A 16,699-nucleotide genomic window follows, 5' to 3' on the forward strand; every position below is an offset into this window, starting at 1 on the left:
ATGTTGCCTCCTACAGGCCTTTACTTTAAAACTTAAAAAAATATATAGTTTTTTTAAATTTAAAAAAGTTTTTCTGAAATCCCACTCAAAGTGAGACGAGGGCCAATTCACAAAGGCATTTTTGAGTATATAAAGTGGCACTCATTTAGTGCTAGTTTTAAAAAATCTATGCATGTGTTTTCCTGGAATCCTAAACAAAGAGAGAATGAAGGCAAATTCACAAAGGAATTAATACGCATATAAAATGATACTTCTTTATACTAGTTTGTGTATTCTTAAATGCCGTAAAGCCCCAAGACAGCAAAAAATGGGAATTTCCAAGGAAATGTTCTATACAACTAGAAAGGACTATGTCCGATTTGCACTTACACTAAAAGGGAATTGGATGTTAAGTCACTTCATAATTACAATTAGAATGCACAACGTAATTCAAAGGGAGTACTACTTAATGTACTTATAAATGCCCTTGTAAATTGACCCCATCATATATTCTGAAGTATTATACTTTTTGGCATAACACTGTATGACTGGCACAGAATTTCACTGGAGACAATCCTATTTAGTTCACTACTCTCAGGAAATTGTTCCTCCTGGCATATAATTCTAGGGTGATCATTTCTAGTAAAACCATATTTCTGTGACCATATTCAACCTGGCACAATAGTGGGGTGTACTAGTCCCATATCAAAGTATTTAGGGCATGATTGCTCTATGCACAATATTTTATTGGTACAGCTTACCATTCACCCCTTTGAGAACATAATTCTTACTAGCATGATATTCTGTGGAATAAGCCTAATCAATACTCAGACCTGCATTTGTTTTCCATGCACAATATTGAGAGATATTTACTCCTCGTAGGACATCATTTATATACACTGGCACCAGAGCACACACAATTCAAACTCTTTCATTAATCTTGGAGCATTATGAGGGACCAGCGCTCCTTTCAGAATTATCACATAAGAACTACATCCCTGTGGACAGTTAAAGAGCACTCAGATCGCATAAGAACTTCCACCAAAATACAAACATAATTGGAAGCTGGTTATGTTCTCTCCTTCATATAATGTGTACACTTTTTCCTGGCATGTACATAATCAATATGGTCACAAGCACTGAAACAGTAGTAGATAACTGATGATTTGTTGCAATTGTTTTGGAACGAAGTCGCTAAAATATAAGAAAACATGCTTTGCAGTTATTTTATAAAGGATTTATTTACAAGATACTTGTATGACAAATGAATGCCTGTAGGATGCAGTTCTTAATTCCAGTATAAGCAGTTTCTTGTTTTTTATATGTTTTATTCAGCACTGTAACCTACTACAAATCATGTTAAGATAGCACCGGGTGAGTTACATATTCCACGGTTTTGAGCTAAACATGTATATTTGATATTAATAAAAACTCTTTGCTACCTCTTACCAAACGTAACAAACTGCAAACATTCTCTTGGCGGTATGACTCAATTCTACTTTCCATAGCTAAGCATAAATAATTCATAATTCAAATGTTGAACCCTACATGGAGTTATTTGTTAGTGCCCTTAATCTCGCGTGGCAAGATACCGCTCTGCACTCTCTTCCCATATATTTAATAACGAGTTGCCAGACTGACTGGAAGCCATCGTTACCTTGGACATGATGGTTTGGTGCAGTCACTATGTCCTATATCTTACAATTCCATTACGTAATAGTTGATGCGCTCACTTGTTCCAGTTTCTTGCTAAAACAATTCTTGACGTCACCAATAATGTCTACTAACATTTTATAATCCCCTTCCAGCCCTGAGACATACAAAGGATGTAATTTGTGTATTATACTTTTTATGGCATCTACAAAGGGATCAATATTAGCTTCAAGTAGATAATCAACTCAAGAGGTAATCCCAACTCCCAGACATTTCAAGGACTGATCTTCATTGGTAAAGGGTGTCCTGGTGTGGGCTCCTCTTCTTTCCCAATGGGTTTCATTGGCACTAACTCTATTTTCGTCTTCTTCCTGATGCTCTACCAGATTTCTTAATCTAATTCAGCAAGGGAGAGATTGATCCATGCAGGTCATCCAGTGAGAAGAAGACAACATCAGCAAACAGTGATGTTTTATTGCATAAAAGCCTTTTATGTCTCAAGATTGCCCAATCGCCATAAACATTTACAGCAAATTGGAGTTGGGACTTGGGATATCTCTGTTCCACAAATCTCAATTCCTTGAAAACATTCCAAGAAACCAATATCCTTGCTGTAGGTCTAACATAACATAGCATCACTATTTTGATCCACTCCTCTTCCACCCCAAAGTTCAACACAACTACATTCACATTGAATACTTTCATGTGTAGAGAACAGGTTGAATGGTACACTTGCAGTCTTCACTTACCTTTCACTTTCATTGTTGCCCAAGAAAGTGCCAAATTGGGACGCATACGCATGCTCAAACAGCAGGACCAGGAAGTGTTCATTGAACTCGAAAGAGCAGGGGAACTGTCGGAGGATCTGCCATACGCAGTCCAGGAAGAGCAGGAAGGTTGGGGCCTCCCACTTCTGCTTGGTATTTGAGTAGGCAGACTGAAGGCAGCGCTGCTGAAATGGGTGGCCGGCCTAGAAGCAAAAGAGTAGGTTAAGTCAAGAGTCCATCACAATTTCTTCCTTTAGCCTTCAAAAGTACTCTTGTGCAATTAGGATGGATCAATTTCACACTTAAGAAGGCCATAAGGAGGATAACGCCACGGTACACCCTTAGCCTTATGGAGCTCTTACGTCCGTTTGGTGATGTTTCAGGGCGTTGGGTGAATTGGAACAAATCCCAAATATTCCCCCTGACACCCCTGACCTAGGTGCAACAGCAAGCTTTACCGCACACCCCACTCCCCTGGTCTTGTGCATCCATAAAGTATCTGGGGATTTGTATTTATCATTCAGACAAATACCTGGTGGACGGCAACATAACCAAGGTCCTATCTGGGATGAGGTCCTCCCTCCCATTTTGGTCATCTCACCGCTCTCATCAATAGGCCGGATAGCCACCTCTAAGAGGTTGATACTACCACGTATGTTATATTTCTTTTCCGCCATCCCCATTCTACTACCTCGGAAACTGTTCCCAGAGGTATGCTCACCATTACTTAAGCTGATATGGGGCAGAGGCAGAAGACGAGTGCCCTTACAAAATTAAATCCTCCACTGGACAAAGGAGGTTTGAGTGCTCCAAATTACGATTATTATTATGCTGCAACCTAACCCCAAAGGCCCGCTTGATGGCTGGCAGGACAAAATAAGTCTGAAATGGGGCAGTGGTTACGTGATCACACAGCGGACCCAGTGCTATGATAGCTAATGAGCTCACACAAGAAGGTCCCCAGAGATGATGGGGTCATATTAATGTACACAGAGCAAACCTGCTGCCTGACATATATGACCAAATACCTTCCTCATCCTCCTTACACACTGGTTGCTATGGGCACTCCCAGACTGGTCCATCCTACAGATGCGACCCAACACTGCCACATGGTCAGAGGCAGGACTCTACACATGGGGCAATCTTTTCACAGACAAAATCCTCAGTACGTTTGAGTGCTTGATAGACCACTACGGCATACCACCGGGTTCCTCCCTAATCTACGCCATGCAACAATTGCACAAGACTTGCCACAAAACACATGACAAACCCGTAACCTCACACTTCCTCCCATGGCACTATTAACACATGAAAGTGGGTGACGGGCTGTCATGTGTCTCTACAGCTCTCTGCGCACTGACAGAATGACACCACTCCACTCACTATGTGAATCCTGGGATGCCGCACTTAATATTACACTGATAGTCAAACAGTTGACCCAGTGCTTAGAGGGCCTCAAACGTGTTTCCACAAATGCTAGACTAAAATATACTCAATTTGACTAGCTTCATCACACCTACCTTACCCAAAAGAGACTGCTGCACATGTATCCGGGGGTGCGGAGACCTGCCCGCACTGCCAGGCCTCCCCGGCAATTTTCTTTTTACACATGGTCTGGACATGCCCACCCTTAGCAGTATATTGGGATATTGGGACGAGGTACTAGAATTTCTCTCAGAAGCTACAGGCTCCTTGGTCCAGAGGGACAGTCTCTACTACATATTGGGCATCACCTCCCGCTCAGCAGCCTGTAAATCCATTAATAAATTCATCAGCCCTGGTCCTGGCTAAACTCAGGATTGCCATGTACTGCTAAGGAGATTCTCCCTCCCAATCTCCCCTCCCTTCCCACTAACTGAGCCCTGTCAGGGGGACATCCCTGCCAGCCTCCCCTCACACTGTTGGATACACACTCCCCAACGCCTTACTCTTTTCCCATCCGCGCCGTTTTTTCTTCAAGATACACTGCCTGAAATTCCAATATTTAAAACGAATAAAAAATATTTAAGGAAAAAAAGAAGGCCATAAGGATGTGCATGGATTATTTGGATATTCTTTAATTCCTAGGGCAACTTCACTTACTCACTTTGTCAAGTTTTTTTTAAACTACAAAAAGCAGGTGATCAATCCCATAAAAACATTGTGCAACCTACTTTTAAGCAGGAAAAATCTGCCACAAAAAAGTGTATGCTGGTCAAATTTATGACAAACCATTTTCTGTCAGAACAGTTCACCCACTGGCGAAGTTGTGTGAGTGACAAACGTAATAATCCAAGATTACTCTGAACTTGGTAAGCAAAATTTAAGCTTCACATAGCCCAAGAAAAAGTTGAAGATCTCTATAAATGTAAGACAAAAGGAATGGTCAGCTCTTAAGGTACTGTAGTGTTCTTTTTCAGCAAGCATGCACCAGAGTTTGTTGCTGCAATACGAAAAGAATGTAACTTGTACCATGAACCTATGTGGGCACCACCACCTCCAGGGCAAAACCCATGTTTTCAACAGATTTCCCATTTCAGATGGTAATTGTACATTTTCTGCTTGTGTGTGGACGTGCATTCCATTCCTTTGCAACTTGCGCTGGAGACAAACTAGTTATTTTTTAAGTCCACTAAGTAAGGGATCTGTATAAGACTTTTAAAGTGGGAGCATTTACACTCTGCTTTGAAGGTGGGTATCAAACTGATTTTTAGACAATTCAACTAAAAAATAGCAACTGTTATTAGCCTAACCTTCACTGTAAGGGGGAAGAACAATATTTATGTTGTTGAGACTACTTCCTTAACAGTGCAAGGTGTGCTTAAGGTCCAGATTTTATTTTGAGTACGATTGAGAGAGCACTGTAACCAAGCGAGTCTGCTAACAGTGCTGAGTCTGATGTAACTGACCTCGCTTGTGAGACCAGCCAATGGGGCGCCTGCTGGCAAGTGAGTGTATGAGATGAGGTAATGTTCTGGGAGCCAATTCCTGTTTTAGCAGAGAGGAATCAGCAGAAGCAGAGGTACCAGAATAGTCTCAACTTGGGACAAGTGAGAGGTACTTCAGGAACCCACCAGCAAGCAGGTCTTCTGCATTCCATGTCACCCATGAAGGAGGGACAGGAATGGAGAAGAAAATGAGATGGTAGAACACAGATCCACGACTCCTGCAAGGGAGTAAATAGGTGACACATTATTTCACAACCATAGGGGTACCAACTAAGTGGGTGGCACTAGTTGGGCACCACATCATGCATGGGTGTGAGCCCTGCAGAACGAAAAGCATGGAACCGTGTACCTATTCACGGTATCTCATTTATGGATGGTTGAGAAGCCATTCATTCAGAATTTCCCCAGGAGACAGGAGGATTAGGCCTCCAGATACTGCCTCATGGCTGCTGTCCTCATCCTTAAGGCAAGGTAATGAGTGCGACCTAAGGTTCCATCCGCCCTGGCCGGACGTCCTGGCATCCCTTCTATGACAGCATTATCCGATCTCCTGCAAATAGACAGATCTTACTTGCCTCTACTCTATCAGGGATCGATGTGTTGCACTTATGAAAGTCTATTTTAGCATATGTGTTTCGCGACCTGACAAACCAGGTGCATGCAGAATCGTACACAGGAACACTTTTAGTAAATAATGACAATAGCTGGTACTTTCATGTATTGCGCTCAATCAGTCTGTCAATCAGCTTGTCAGTACTTTGACTTGATGCACATTCACTGCTGCACAAGTCAGTGCCATCATCGTAACACCGCTCAGGGAGTGTGGCTGCTAGTAAGAAGAACAAACTTCTACATTACCCTAACAACCCTCTTCCTATCAGACATCCACAGAACAGAGGGTTCTAGTGGTACGGCTCACCAGATGCCACTTATTTGAGTTTTGCGATTTATTTTTGGAGAGAATGTCTTGGTTTTAAGGGGTGAACTGGGCTGGAGCTCCCATTATGGAAAGCCCTAAGGCATGTTATTCCTGGATGTATTCATGATGTTCATTTTCTTCATTATATTGCTTTTCCCCTCTCTGGTCTTAGAATGATATTTTACAAAAATATCACTACTGCTTTCAGGGTGAGTAAAGGGCTATAAGGAAGTTCATGGGCATGGCCAAGGGAAGAGACAATGGGATCTAAGGTCAAAGCAGTGACCTGTGCTGAAATCACAGCTTCCATATCTGACAAAACTGTTATGCAGAGGTAAATCACTGACACATTCTTCCGTTGTACCCATCTCAGCTAAGAGATGGGTCCATATATAATTCAGGAGCGATGACAGTGCCGGATATTGAATGCCCAAATCATTGAATTTATTCATTTTATTGAGGGCATTTAAAAAGCCTGGACATAGACATACAGAGCAGCAGAGTGCAACAAATAGGGTAATAGACCACACATGTAGGTGTGTTTATAGTAAGATGTCAAATCAACACAAAAAAATAAAATGAAGAAGAAAAACATATCTGAGAAGGAAGAACGGGAGGGATACTGTCTGGAATTGTAGGAAGAATGTGAACAGGTGGGTTTGAGATCATTCTGGATTCGCACCAATAAGGGAGAATGTCTGATGTGCAACTAAAAGGGCATCATTTCAGAGTCTTGGTCACCAGCTGAAAAAGCATATTGGTGTGTTCTTTCTTAGTAGGTGTTTTAGATTTCCAAAATAGCAACAGATGTGCTCCTAACAGTGTGCTGCTAGTTAATTTTCCTTGGGTGAAAGGTTTTGTGGATCACAATACAACTCTGAAGTGGAATCTGACAGGGGAAGCACCAATACAGATTTTTCAGAGTAGGGGAAAAGTGTTCAAAACCTCTTTGGTTGGGGATTAATCAAACATATGCATGAAAACCTGTGTAGCAATTAGGGTTCTGAGAGACCAGTGTGTAGAGTGTTACTTTCGCTGACGTATTACAAACCAAGAGCCTGGATCAGAAGTTCATACCTGGGAGTAGGGAGTTAATTTGAGTAGGCACATAAGCTGATACCATGCTTTTAATTGTGATGGACCTTGAAGGGTAGAGAGTCCATGAGAAAGCCCAGGGATTTGGAAGAGGTTAAAAGACAAGGGGAAGTTGCCATCTAAATCAATAATGTTAAATCACTTCAACATGAGGGCATTGGCGGTTCTTCTGTTTATGAGGAAAACAAAGTCTCTGGTGGGTGGAGTTTCTTATATTCTGCGTCCATTCATGTTTGAAGAGGTTGAGGAATGATGAGAGTTTAAGGGTATATTTATCCAACAACACGTAAAGATGTTGTTGGGTTCCGTCAGCTTAGTGGTTTAGATCAACTTCTTGTTAGCTAGGGAGTACGCCCAGTGTAGGGTGTAAATACCAAGGAAGTAAAAATGGAACCTTCCTGAAATTCATATGGAATGAGGATTGGTGGCTGCCTGGGGGATTCCATTAAAACATTTTTAACTCTAACATCAAACAGTTTGTTGTTTTTTTACTTGTTTATGTAACATATCCATTGTTTACAGTTGATAATCTCATACTAATAAAGACACGTAACACAAAGCTACAAAAAATGAAATATTACAAATCGAGAGAGTCAGAGGGAAATAACAGCCTGGCAAAGGGAATTCCGAAATAAAACCTTATAGGTTTAGCGACCCGTTTGAGAAGTATGGTGGGGGAGGGGATAGGTTATGAGTTGGAGTGGGCAATAGCGTTTATAGGATTTCGATAGATAGGACTTTCCCACCGGTTAAAAAAGGATAAGAAACTCAAAAATTGAACGAAATGCAAATTTTATTAAAGTGATTGTAACAAACTGCAGTTTATATAGAAGCGTATAATTTCAAACTAACCACATTCAAACAATTTGATCCAAACCAATTTAATTTCTAACCAGATTATTCAGACTATTGACATAAACCCCCAGTGCCATAGATTTGAGCTCTTTATTGATAAACATTCATGTTGTGTTCCCTATCAGCAGTTGAGAATGCTTCTAATTGACCTTTTAAGATTCATAACTATCAAATAAACAGTCCCAGCATAAATGTGCAAACCTTAAACCTAAAGAATTCCATTAAAGAGGGCTGAGTAAATGTGAATAGCTTCAGTTGAACTTCATAACAACTTTCCACTCATTTTCAATTTTAAACGCAGCCGCGTAGATTACCTGCAGCCACTCCCTCTCCAGAAGGGCTTCAAATCCACGGATAGTTCTGCACTTCGGCTCCAGGATTATCTGAGCGAGAGAAGTGACCTGCAGCGTAGAATCCGTCCCTTCGGTTCCATGAACCAGCACAGAAGCCCCCTCCCTAGAACACAAGAAATAAACGTCAAGCAGATACTAACTTGGGATGGTGAGACAACATAGAAGTCATTCCAACATAGAATTTATGCTTCTTGCATTTGAAGACGTTGGGCATCCACTCATGCTCTGGCAGGAGTAGACTGCAATACTTAAATATAAGGGACTGCTTTGCGTTGCTCAGTCTGGAAGCAGTATTCACACGGATCACATACATGTATGTGTAGTGTGCCACCTGGAAGATACGTCTTCGTCCAGTCAAGTGCGGTACAGACCACGGCCACTTTGTGGGCTGGCACTTGAAAGTGTTATAGCAGATGAACAGCTTTTCTTGAGACATTCTCTAGGCATCCATACTCTACTACGCCCCTCTTTGTAGATGACGACTCTGGTTTCTTCAGAGTGCTGGCTACCATGAGCTCCTGCCAGTGTTTTATGGTCAGGCCATCTGTGAAAAATGATGATCAGGGTGTCCCATGCAGGCTGCATTCCATCACTAGTGTCCATAGATCACGGTGCTTGACAAGTACTGCTGTAAGTTTTGTCTTCTCATGCTATCAGTTTAGAGTGCCCAGGCTTCTGTGCCAGTGATGTGCCAGGCATGAAACACCGAAGAGCTTCATGCGCTGTGGGATCTCAGAGTACGGCTGTATCTGATCTGCTGACATGATGCTGAGCCGTTACATAAGTGCTGCATGGTTTGCTAATGTGTTTGGGATCGACTCCATGTTTAACCAGCTATAAATGTTCTGGCCTTTTGTATAACATTAATGGGAGGGGGTTCGGGATGAGGGCGATTGGGGGTATTAACGAGAGGCAGATTTCAAGTGCAAAGTCTGTCTAATGTGACAAGGCAGATGAGAAGGAAAGCAACTCCTTCTTTGCTAATTCTTCCAGATGTGACCTCAAAAGGGGGAATCCCCCACTGACTAAGAAACACTGAAGCCTACACAGTGTACTTCAGGGCAAGCAAGAATATCAGTGGAAATGCAGGGATATTCACCTCGGCAAAGGGGAGGGGGCCACCTGGTGATAAGGGGGAAGCTGTTCATGCATATTTAGTTTCAGCAAGAGAAACCAGGGCATGATTGGCAATCGAATTTTAGAAGTAATTCAAAGAGCTTATGGAGAAGCCACTCTGAATAGGAAACGTTCGTGTTTCCTACTATAAGGAGTTGCATGTGCTCGCGTGGCCAGCAGTGCTGGGTCGGACACCTCAGAAGTAGTCGCACAAAGTACTGACAGGGAATCTGAACTAGATCGAACATAGAGAGGTGTTCCCCTTTATTTAAGACAAAGTGCTGACAATTTTACACAGGACCGGCTGGAAATGCAGAGTCCTACTTATCTCAGCCATACAGGGGCCCAATACAATATTCTCACATGGTTTTAAGATTGTGTATCAGACCCCCCCCTTCCCAAAGCTCCACATTTGACTTGAACGACTGCATAAAGTGGGACTCAGGTTTCAAGAGCACCCTCAATGCAGACCCTCATCTAAACCCCCAAAAGACATTGGTGATGCATGCCTATGGTTTTAGCATAGACTTGAAGCTACCATACTTTGAACGGAATAGTGCTATTGGGGGCATGCTCTTTGCAGTTCCTTTTTTGAAGGCAGAGTACTATTACAAGCATCAGTACATGTACCTTCAACAGCCTATTAGAGTTGGACCACTGGAACCCAGAAGTGACAAGGCCAACAAACAAGCACATGGCACAATACAACCCGAGAACAAAATAAACAGCAGAGACAGATAAGCTGAAATAAAAAGGGACTGTGCCATTGGGTCAACGACCCAGTACCAATCCTAAGTCTATGAGAGCTTTCACTAAACAGCCGATCAACCTGTCCGATAACGGAGTCAGCCGCAATTCAACCTCTATATGGACTGCAAAGTGTGGTTGTTCACGTCCATGAAGGCTCAGGGGTGATTGTATTGTGATTGTATGATACATTTGTTTCTGTTATGGTACATTGCCCTTGTTGGTTGAGCTCATTCATCGGTTTTCCTGCTTTCTTAGCATTTGTGTTTGGTTAGTTGCTGTGGTCATGCAATGGATTATTAATTGCACCACTAATCCACCCTTGTGGGCTGGAAAAGACTGTGCCCCACACCGCACAATCAAACTTTTCAATCTCATTAATACAGTTTTCAAAAACAATGCCGAGAACCAGGGTAGGATCCACTGTGATATACCATTACCTTGTAATTAGACACTTGAAATGAAAGTCAATCATTCTATTTTGACAAATCATGGATTTGTTTGGAATACTGGCATTTACCTAGCAGGTGTACAGTTGCAGAAAATAAAGTGTTCTTTGATATTGTGTTTCACCATTGAGGGTGTGGTCTCTGTGAGGAGTCCACAAGATTGTTCTCTCATGAGAAAAAAGTATACACGCTAGCAGCACTTCTTCAGAGGCTGGAAAGCTAGGCTTGTTTAAGTTTTAAGTGCAAAGGTTGATGGCACTGGTCACTCAGACATTGGTCTGTACCTCACGACTGATTCCCTCACCTAAGAGGGGTTCCAAAGCAGATATACTGCTCCTAGGGAGCAACACGATGTAAAAATAGACCTGTGCACATTGCAGTTCTAGATTAAGAGATCACTCCATGTGCTTTTCTTGCATCTGTCTGTACGGGGAATTCAATGAGCTTGACTGTCGTGGGGCTAACGGTACCAACATGGTAGGGGCTAGGTCTGGAGTTCTTCCAGTTTCCGTTTCTTCTCAGCACACTCCTTGTATCCTTACAGTTGGAGAGATCTGAATCTAGACTATAAGTTCACTGTTTACAAATTTTCAAGGATGACATCTTGAAGATGAGCATACCATGGACAGTTTAAAAGATAGATAAGCACCTAGAAAAACCAAAGCAGTGGAGCCTAGGTCGTTGCTCAGTAACCATGACTTCAGCAAAGCATCGCAGTGAAAGGTTTATTTCATGTAGGGTGAGTCGAGAAGTCTCACGTTACCAGCTAACCAAACAAGGAGACACGCTAGTAACGGGGCAAAAGCATAAAAAAGAGCTTTTGTCATTACCCAGGCCACAAGCATGCAATCGAAGCATCTATAGATACCCAACAAGGCGTTTCCTAGGTGACAGAGCATATTTTACCAGTCAATAAACGAACAGATTTAGACAGGTGTAACTGGAGGCCAAAAAACAAACTATGGTGATCATTGCAAGACATACACCTTCTAAAAGCCAGCATCTGTGGTATGGACTGCATTTCAATTGTTAGCGTGCTCTCCAAAAGTTAGAAACAAAAGTGGCTGGTTGCAATACATGTTCTTTTAACTCCAAATAAGCAAGTTTATTCATATACAAATGTGGACTACTTGTTCCACTGTAAAGAAACGTATTTTTTTTTAATTACTACAAAGTGAAAAGTAATATTGACTTTCTTATGAAATTTTAAAAGGGCAAGTCAAGTGATGCTTATTGTATAATTAATTAAAATCTTTACAAAACCATAATATAGCATAAAAATCAAACATCTGTAGTCCAGCTACACAAACATTTGTTCGTATTGTCATTAGAATCAGTTTCCGTCCCTCCCATAACATTTAGGCCTAAAAGAACCTCAAGGAGTTCTTTAGATCCAATACTGGCCAGGGCAAATGAGAGTCCGCCCACACAACATACAAAAAGAAAGTGCAAATGTGATTCAAGGAGCAAAGTGCATGGCAAAGGGGCCAGTACTCAATAAAAGCTCTGTCGTGGGGTGAACTGCTAATGTAGATTTCAGCATTCAAACCTAGGATATACCCAAATTAAGTTGTAGCTGGCAAATGAAAACTGATAAAACAATGCAATTCTGGGTGCGGCAAAAAAGTCTGCAAGATCTCAAGAGCGTGTTTTGTTAGGAACACGTTAAAGGCAGCCTAGAAGCTAAGTTAAGTCATGACAATACAAGCTCATACTAGTGGTAATTCTTCTGGCATAAAGTGCAACATGCAATATCAGCGAATAAAGATATTTTAGGATTAGAAAGTGACAAATATGGGACAGGCCTTTAAACCCACAAAACAACAGAATGCACTGGAGTGCAATTCAAACCATAACAAAGACAAATCACAAGCTCTTGGTTGGAACTGCCATCCGTGGGCTTTGGACTCCCGGTGCCCTTCCTAACTTGGGAAAAAAACTTGCTGATTCGTGCAAGTTCCATATGGACATCAGCCGAGTATATGTAGGCCACGGCTTTGTTACCTGTTCCTATGCAATAGCCTTAACATTAGTCTTTGCAGTAACAACGCTGGGCAACAGCATCCTAAGTGTTCTACAGATTCCAAAGAATAGGGACACATCCTACACTGCTGTTGCCCAGGAGGGCTTATATTCACATATCAGCAGTGTCAAATGCCTAGTCATCAATATGTTCCTTAAGGCTTGTCTTCCCATTGCCATTTTTAATTAAGGTCGACAAGGAACATCTCCCACTTGTTAAAGGACAAGGTACTTACCTTTGGTAACGCCTTATCTGGTAGAGACAATATCTAGTTGCGGGTTCCTTAACCTTAGAATTTCCCCCAGGTATCAGTCTGGATCTGGAGATTTTTCTCAAACAGTACTCCTACACGCCATTAGGTGGCGTCGATCGGCTCTGTGTCTGTCATCCTCCGCACCAGATATGACGTCGCGGGTCCTATATAGGTACCAACCCTAGCGTGCTGACGTCAGTTTCTTTTTACGACTTTTCACACCAGAAGCGCAGAGCCATGAATGACCACTGATGCGTCAAAACTAGGGCCTTAAAAAGGAAGTCCCCGTCCCTAGAAATCAGTTCGCAGAGCAAGGAGGATGGGTGGGTCTGTAAGGAATCTGCAACTAGATGCGGTCTCTGCCAGATAAGACGTTACTGAAGGTAAGTAACTGGTCCATCTGATAGAGACATCTAGTTGCAGATTCTTTACCTTAGAGTAGATACCCAAGCAATATCATCCCAGAGGTAGGTCTGCAAACTAAGATCAAACAAGAAAGTCCTGCAGGACAGAACGGGCAAAATGTCCGTCCCTGTGGACCAAACTGTCCAGGCAGTAGTGTTTGGTCAACGTATGCCGAGATGCCCATGTTGCAGCCTGACAGATACCAAGGACTAGAAATCCGACAGCTAACACAGTGGTCGCAGTTTTAGCTATGGTAAATGAGCATGCAAACCCTCAGGGGTCTGCATCTTATCTAGTGTGTAGCACATTTAATGCAGAGAACGAACCATCTGGAGATGGTTCTTTTCTGCACAGCCCGACCTTTCTTCACACCTATATAACCAACAGAGTTGATCATCCACCCAGAACTCTTTGGTGCGGTCAAGGTAGAACACCAACGCTTTTTTTGGGTCAAGGCAGTGAAGTCTCCTTTTCCTTAGAGGTTTGTGGGGGGTGCATGAAAACTAGGCGAGGTGATGGATTGGCCTACATGAAAGGGCGTGAAAACCTTTGGCAAAAAGGAAGCCCTAGTGTGAAGTACCAATCTGTCAGAATAGATAGAAAGGTAGGGCGGGTTAGATGACAATGTCTGCAGCTCACTCACCCTGCAGGCAGATGTAATGGCCACAAGAAAGGCTGTTTTCAAAATGAGAAGCCTAAAAGGACAATTGAGGAGAGGTTCAAAAGAAGCGCACGTTAAGAATGTCCGAACTAAATTCAATTTCCATTGGGCAGAACGAATGGGGGATGGAGGAAACATATGAGTAAGGCCTTTAAGGAACCGAGAAACATAATCGGACGCTTACACATTTAAAGTTGATCAGGCAACCTCAAAAAGGCAGAGATAGCAGATAAATAACCTTTGAGAGTGCCCATAGCAGAGTCCTGCTGGGCCAGAGACAGGAAAAACAACAGAACCTCGGAAAGGGGGTCAACAGACTTGTCTGTGCACCATACCACAAATTTCTTCCAACGACAGGCATGGACCGTTTTGTTGGCGCGACGCCTGGCTTCCAAAATAAAGTTACAGATTTTGGGCAGAAGGTCAAAAGCTGTCAACTGCCGCTTCTCAATCTCCATGCAAGAAGGTGGAGAGTGGACAGGTTCAGGTGGAGAACCCTCCTCTTCTGCTGCAACAGAAGATCCTCCCGAAGGAGCAGTCTGATCTGAGGATCGGTGGCCATTCTCATTACCTCGGGATACCAAACTCTTTGTGCCTAGTCTGGAGCCACAAGGATTACTTGGGCCGAGTCGGTCTTGATCTTCTTGAAAACACTAAGCAGAAGTGGTGTAGGGGGAAAGGCATACAGAAGGCCTGAGTTCCACTCGAGACAAAAAGCGTTGCCGATAGATTGCTGCCTTGTAAACGCCAGCACGCAATAAAGCTGACATTGTGCATTTTCTGCAGAGGCAAACAGATCAAACAAAGGCTCTCCCCACTGCTGAGAGAGGCCTTCCATCATCTCCATTCATGATAGACTAAGTATTGCCTGCTGAATTTGTCCGCTCTGCCAATCAGAGAGCCTGTCAAAAGTTGAACCACCAAAGAAATACCCTGTCATTCCAGCCACATCCAGAGGTGCAGAGCCTCTTGACAAATGGTCCATGACCCCACCCTGCCCTGCTTGTTGCAGTACCACATGGCGTTGGTGTTGTCCTTGAACACCAGCAATACCTTTCCTTTGAGAGAGGGAACAAATGCTTTCAATGCTTGTCTGGTCACCCGGAGCTCCAGCAAGTTGATGTGGAGTCTGGACTCTGCCAGAGACCAGATGCCTCTGAGCTCCGCCTCTCCCAGGTGGTCGCCCCATCCCAGGAGTGATGCATCTGTCAAAACTGTCAGAGCTGGTTGAGGAAGTGAGAGGGATCTGCCTCCTGCCCAAATGCGGTTTGTTAGCCACCACTGCAGATCTCGTGCAGTTCCTTTCGAGATCTGGACCATGTCGGAGAGATTCCTCTGGTGCTGCACTCACTGGAACTTCAGGTCCCACTACAGAGCCCGGATATGCCACCTGACGTGTCACAAGCAGGATGCAGGAGGAGTGAAACCCAGAAGCCTCAAAGTCATTCTCAGAGAAATCCAGGATAGATACTGAAACATCGGTCTCGATAGGATAAGCCCGAAACTGCACTGTGTCCAGAGCAGCTCCAATGAAAGGGAGCATCTGAGAGAGAGTCAGATGTGACTTTGGCACGTTTATAGTGAATCCCAGCGAACGCAGGAGGTCCGCCGCAGTCTGGAGGTGGGAGACAACAGCCTGGGGCAAGCCCGTCTTTAACAGCCAGTCATCAAGATAGGGGGAAGACTGAAACTCCTGAGCTGCACAGACGAGCTGCAACCACTGCCATCACCTTGGTGAACACCCAAGGGGCGCTGGTAAGGCCAAAGGGAAGCACAGTGAACTGAAAGTGCTTGTGGCCTACTGTGAACCGCAAGTAATGTTTGTGGGCAAGCAGGACGGGGATATGGAACTGCGCATTTTTCAGGTCCGCCGCTACCATTCAGTCTCCTGGGTCCAGGGCAGACAGAGCCAGAATGAACATTTTGAACTTCTTCTTCACAAAGAGATTGAGGGACCGAAAGTCTAGGATAGGGCGGAGGCCCTTGTCCCTTTTGGGCAACAGAAAGTAGCAGGAATACCAACCACAACCTATTTCTGGCACAGTGACCCTCTCTATGGCTCCCTTGGATAAGGGAGCCGTAACTTACTTGCGGAGAAGTGCCAAGTGATCCTCCGTCATCCGATCGTAGGATGGTGGTTGAATGGAGAAGTAGTCTCAAAGGGGAGGGAGTAGCCCCTTCAGACTTTCTGCAAAATCCACCTGTCTGACGTGATGGACTGCCAGGGGAGCAGGTAATGACAGAACCTGCCTTTGACTGGTCCCTGGTGGGGAATGGTCAGACTAGGAAGGTTTGGAGGAATCCTTAAAGTGCTTGAGTGCCGAGTCAAAGGGCAGGTTCATAACATTGGCTTGGACATCCCCGGAAAAGCCAGATGTCCTCAACCAGGCATGGTGCCCCAGGGCCACGGTCGATGCAACCGCCCTGCTCACTGAGTCAGTTGGGTCCAGTTCACATCAGATCATGAACTTTGCTGCGTCTCTCCCATCAGCAACTG

General features: G+C 43.6%; 1 protein-coding gene across 1 annotated transcript in view; it reads right to left on the minus strand.

Annotated features, from left to right (window-relative positions):
• Positions 1–16,699, minus strand: part of MTMR9 (myotubularin related protein 9) — a 207,379-nt gene that overhangs the window by 42,237 nt on the left and 148,443 nt on the right. Inside the window, exons 7-8 of the mRNA XM_069236161.1 lie at positions 8,510–8,651; positions 2,382–2,602 (exon numbers count right to left, since the gene is read on the minus strand). Coding sequence (XP_069092262.1) covers positions 2,382–2,602; positions 8,510–8,651 — 363 coding nt within the window. The remainder of the gene's footprint in view (positions 1–2,381; positions 2,603–8,509; positions 8,652–16,699) is intronic.

This window comes from Pleurodeles waltl, chromosome 5 (genome assembly GCF_031143425.1).
Source record: "Pleurodeles waltl isolate 20211129_DDA chromosome 5, aPleWal1.hap1.20221129, whole genome shotgun sequence".
Taxonomy (NCBI): domain Eukaryota; kingdom Metazoa; phylum Chordata; class Amphibia; order Caudata; family Salamandridae; genus Pleurodeles; species Pleurodeles waltl.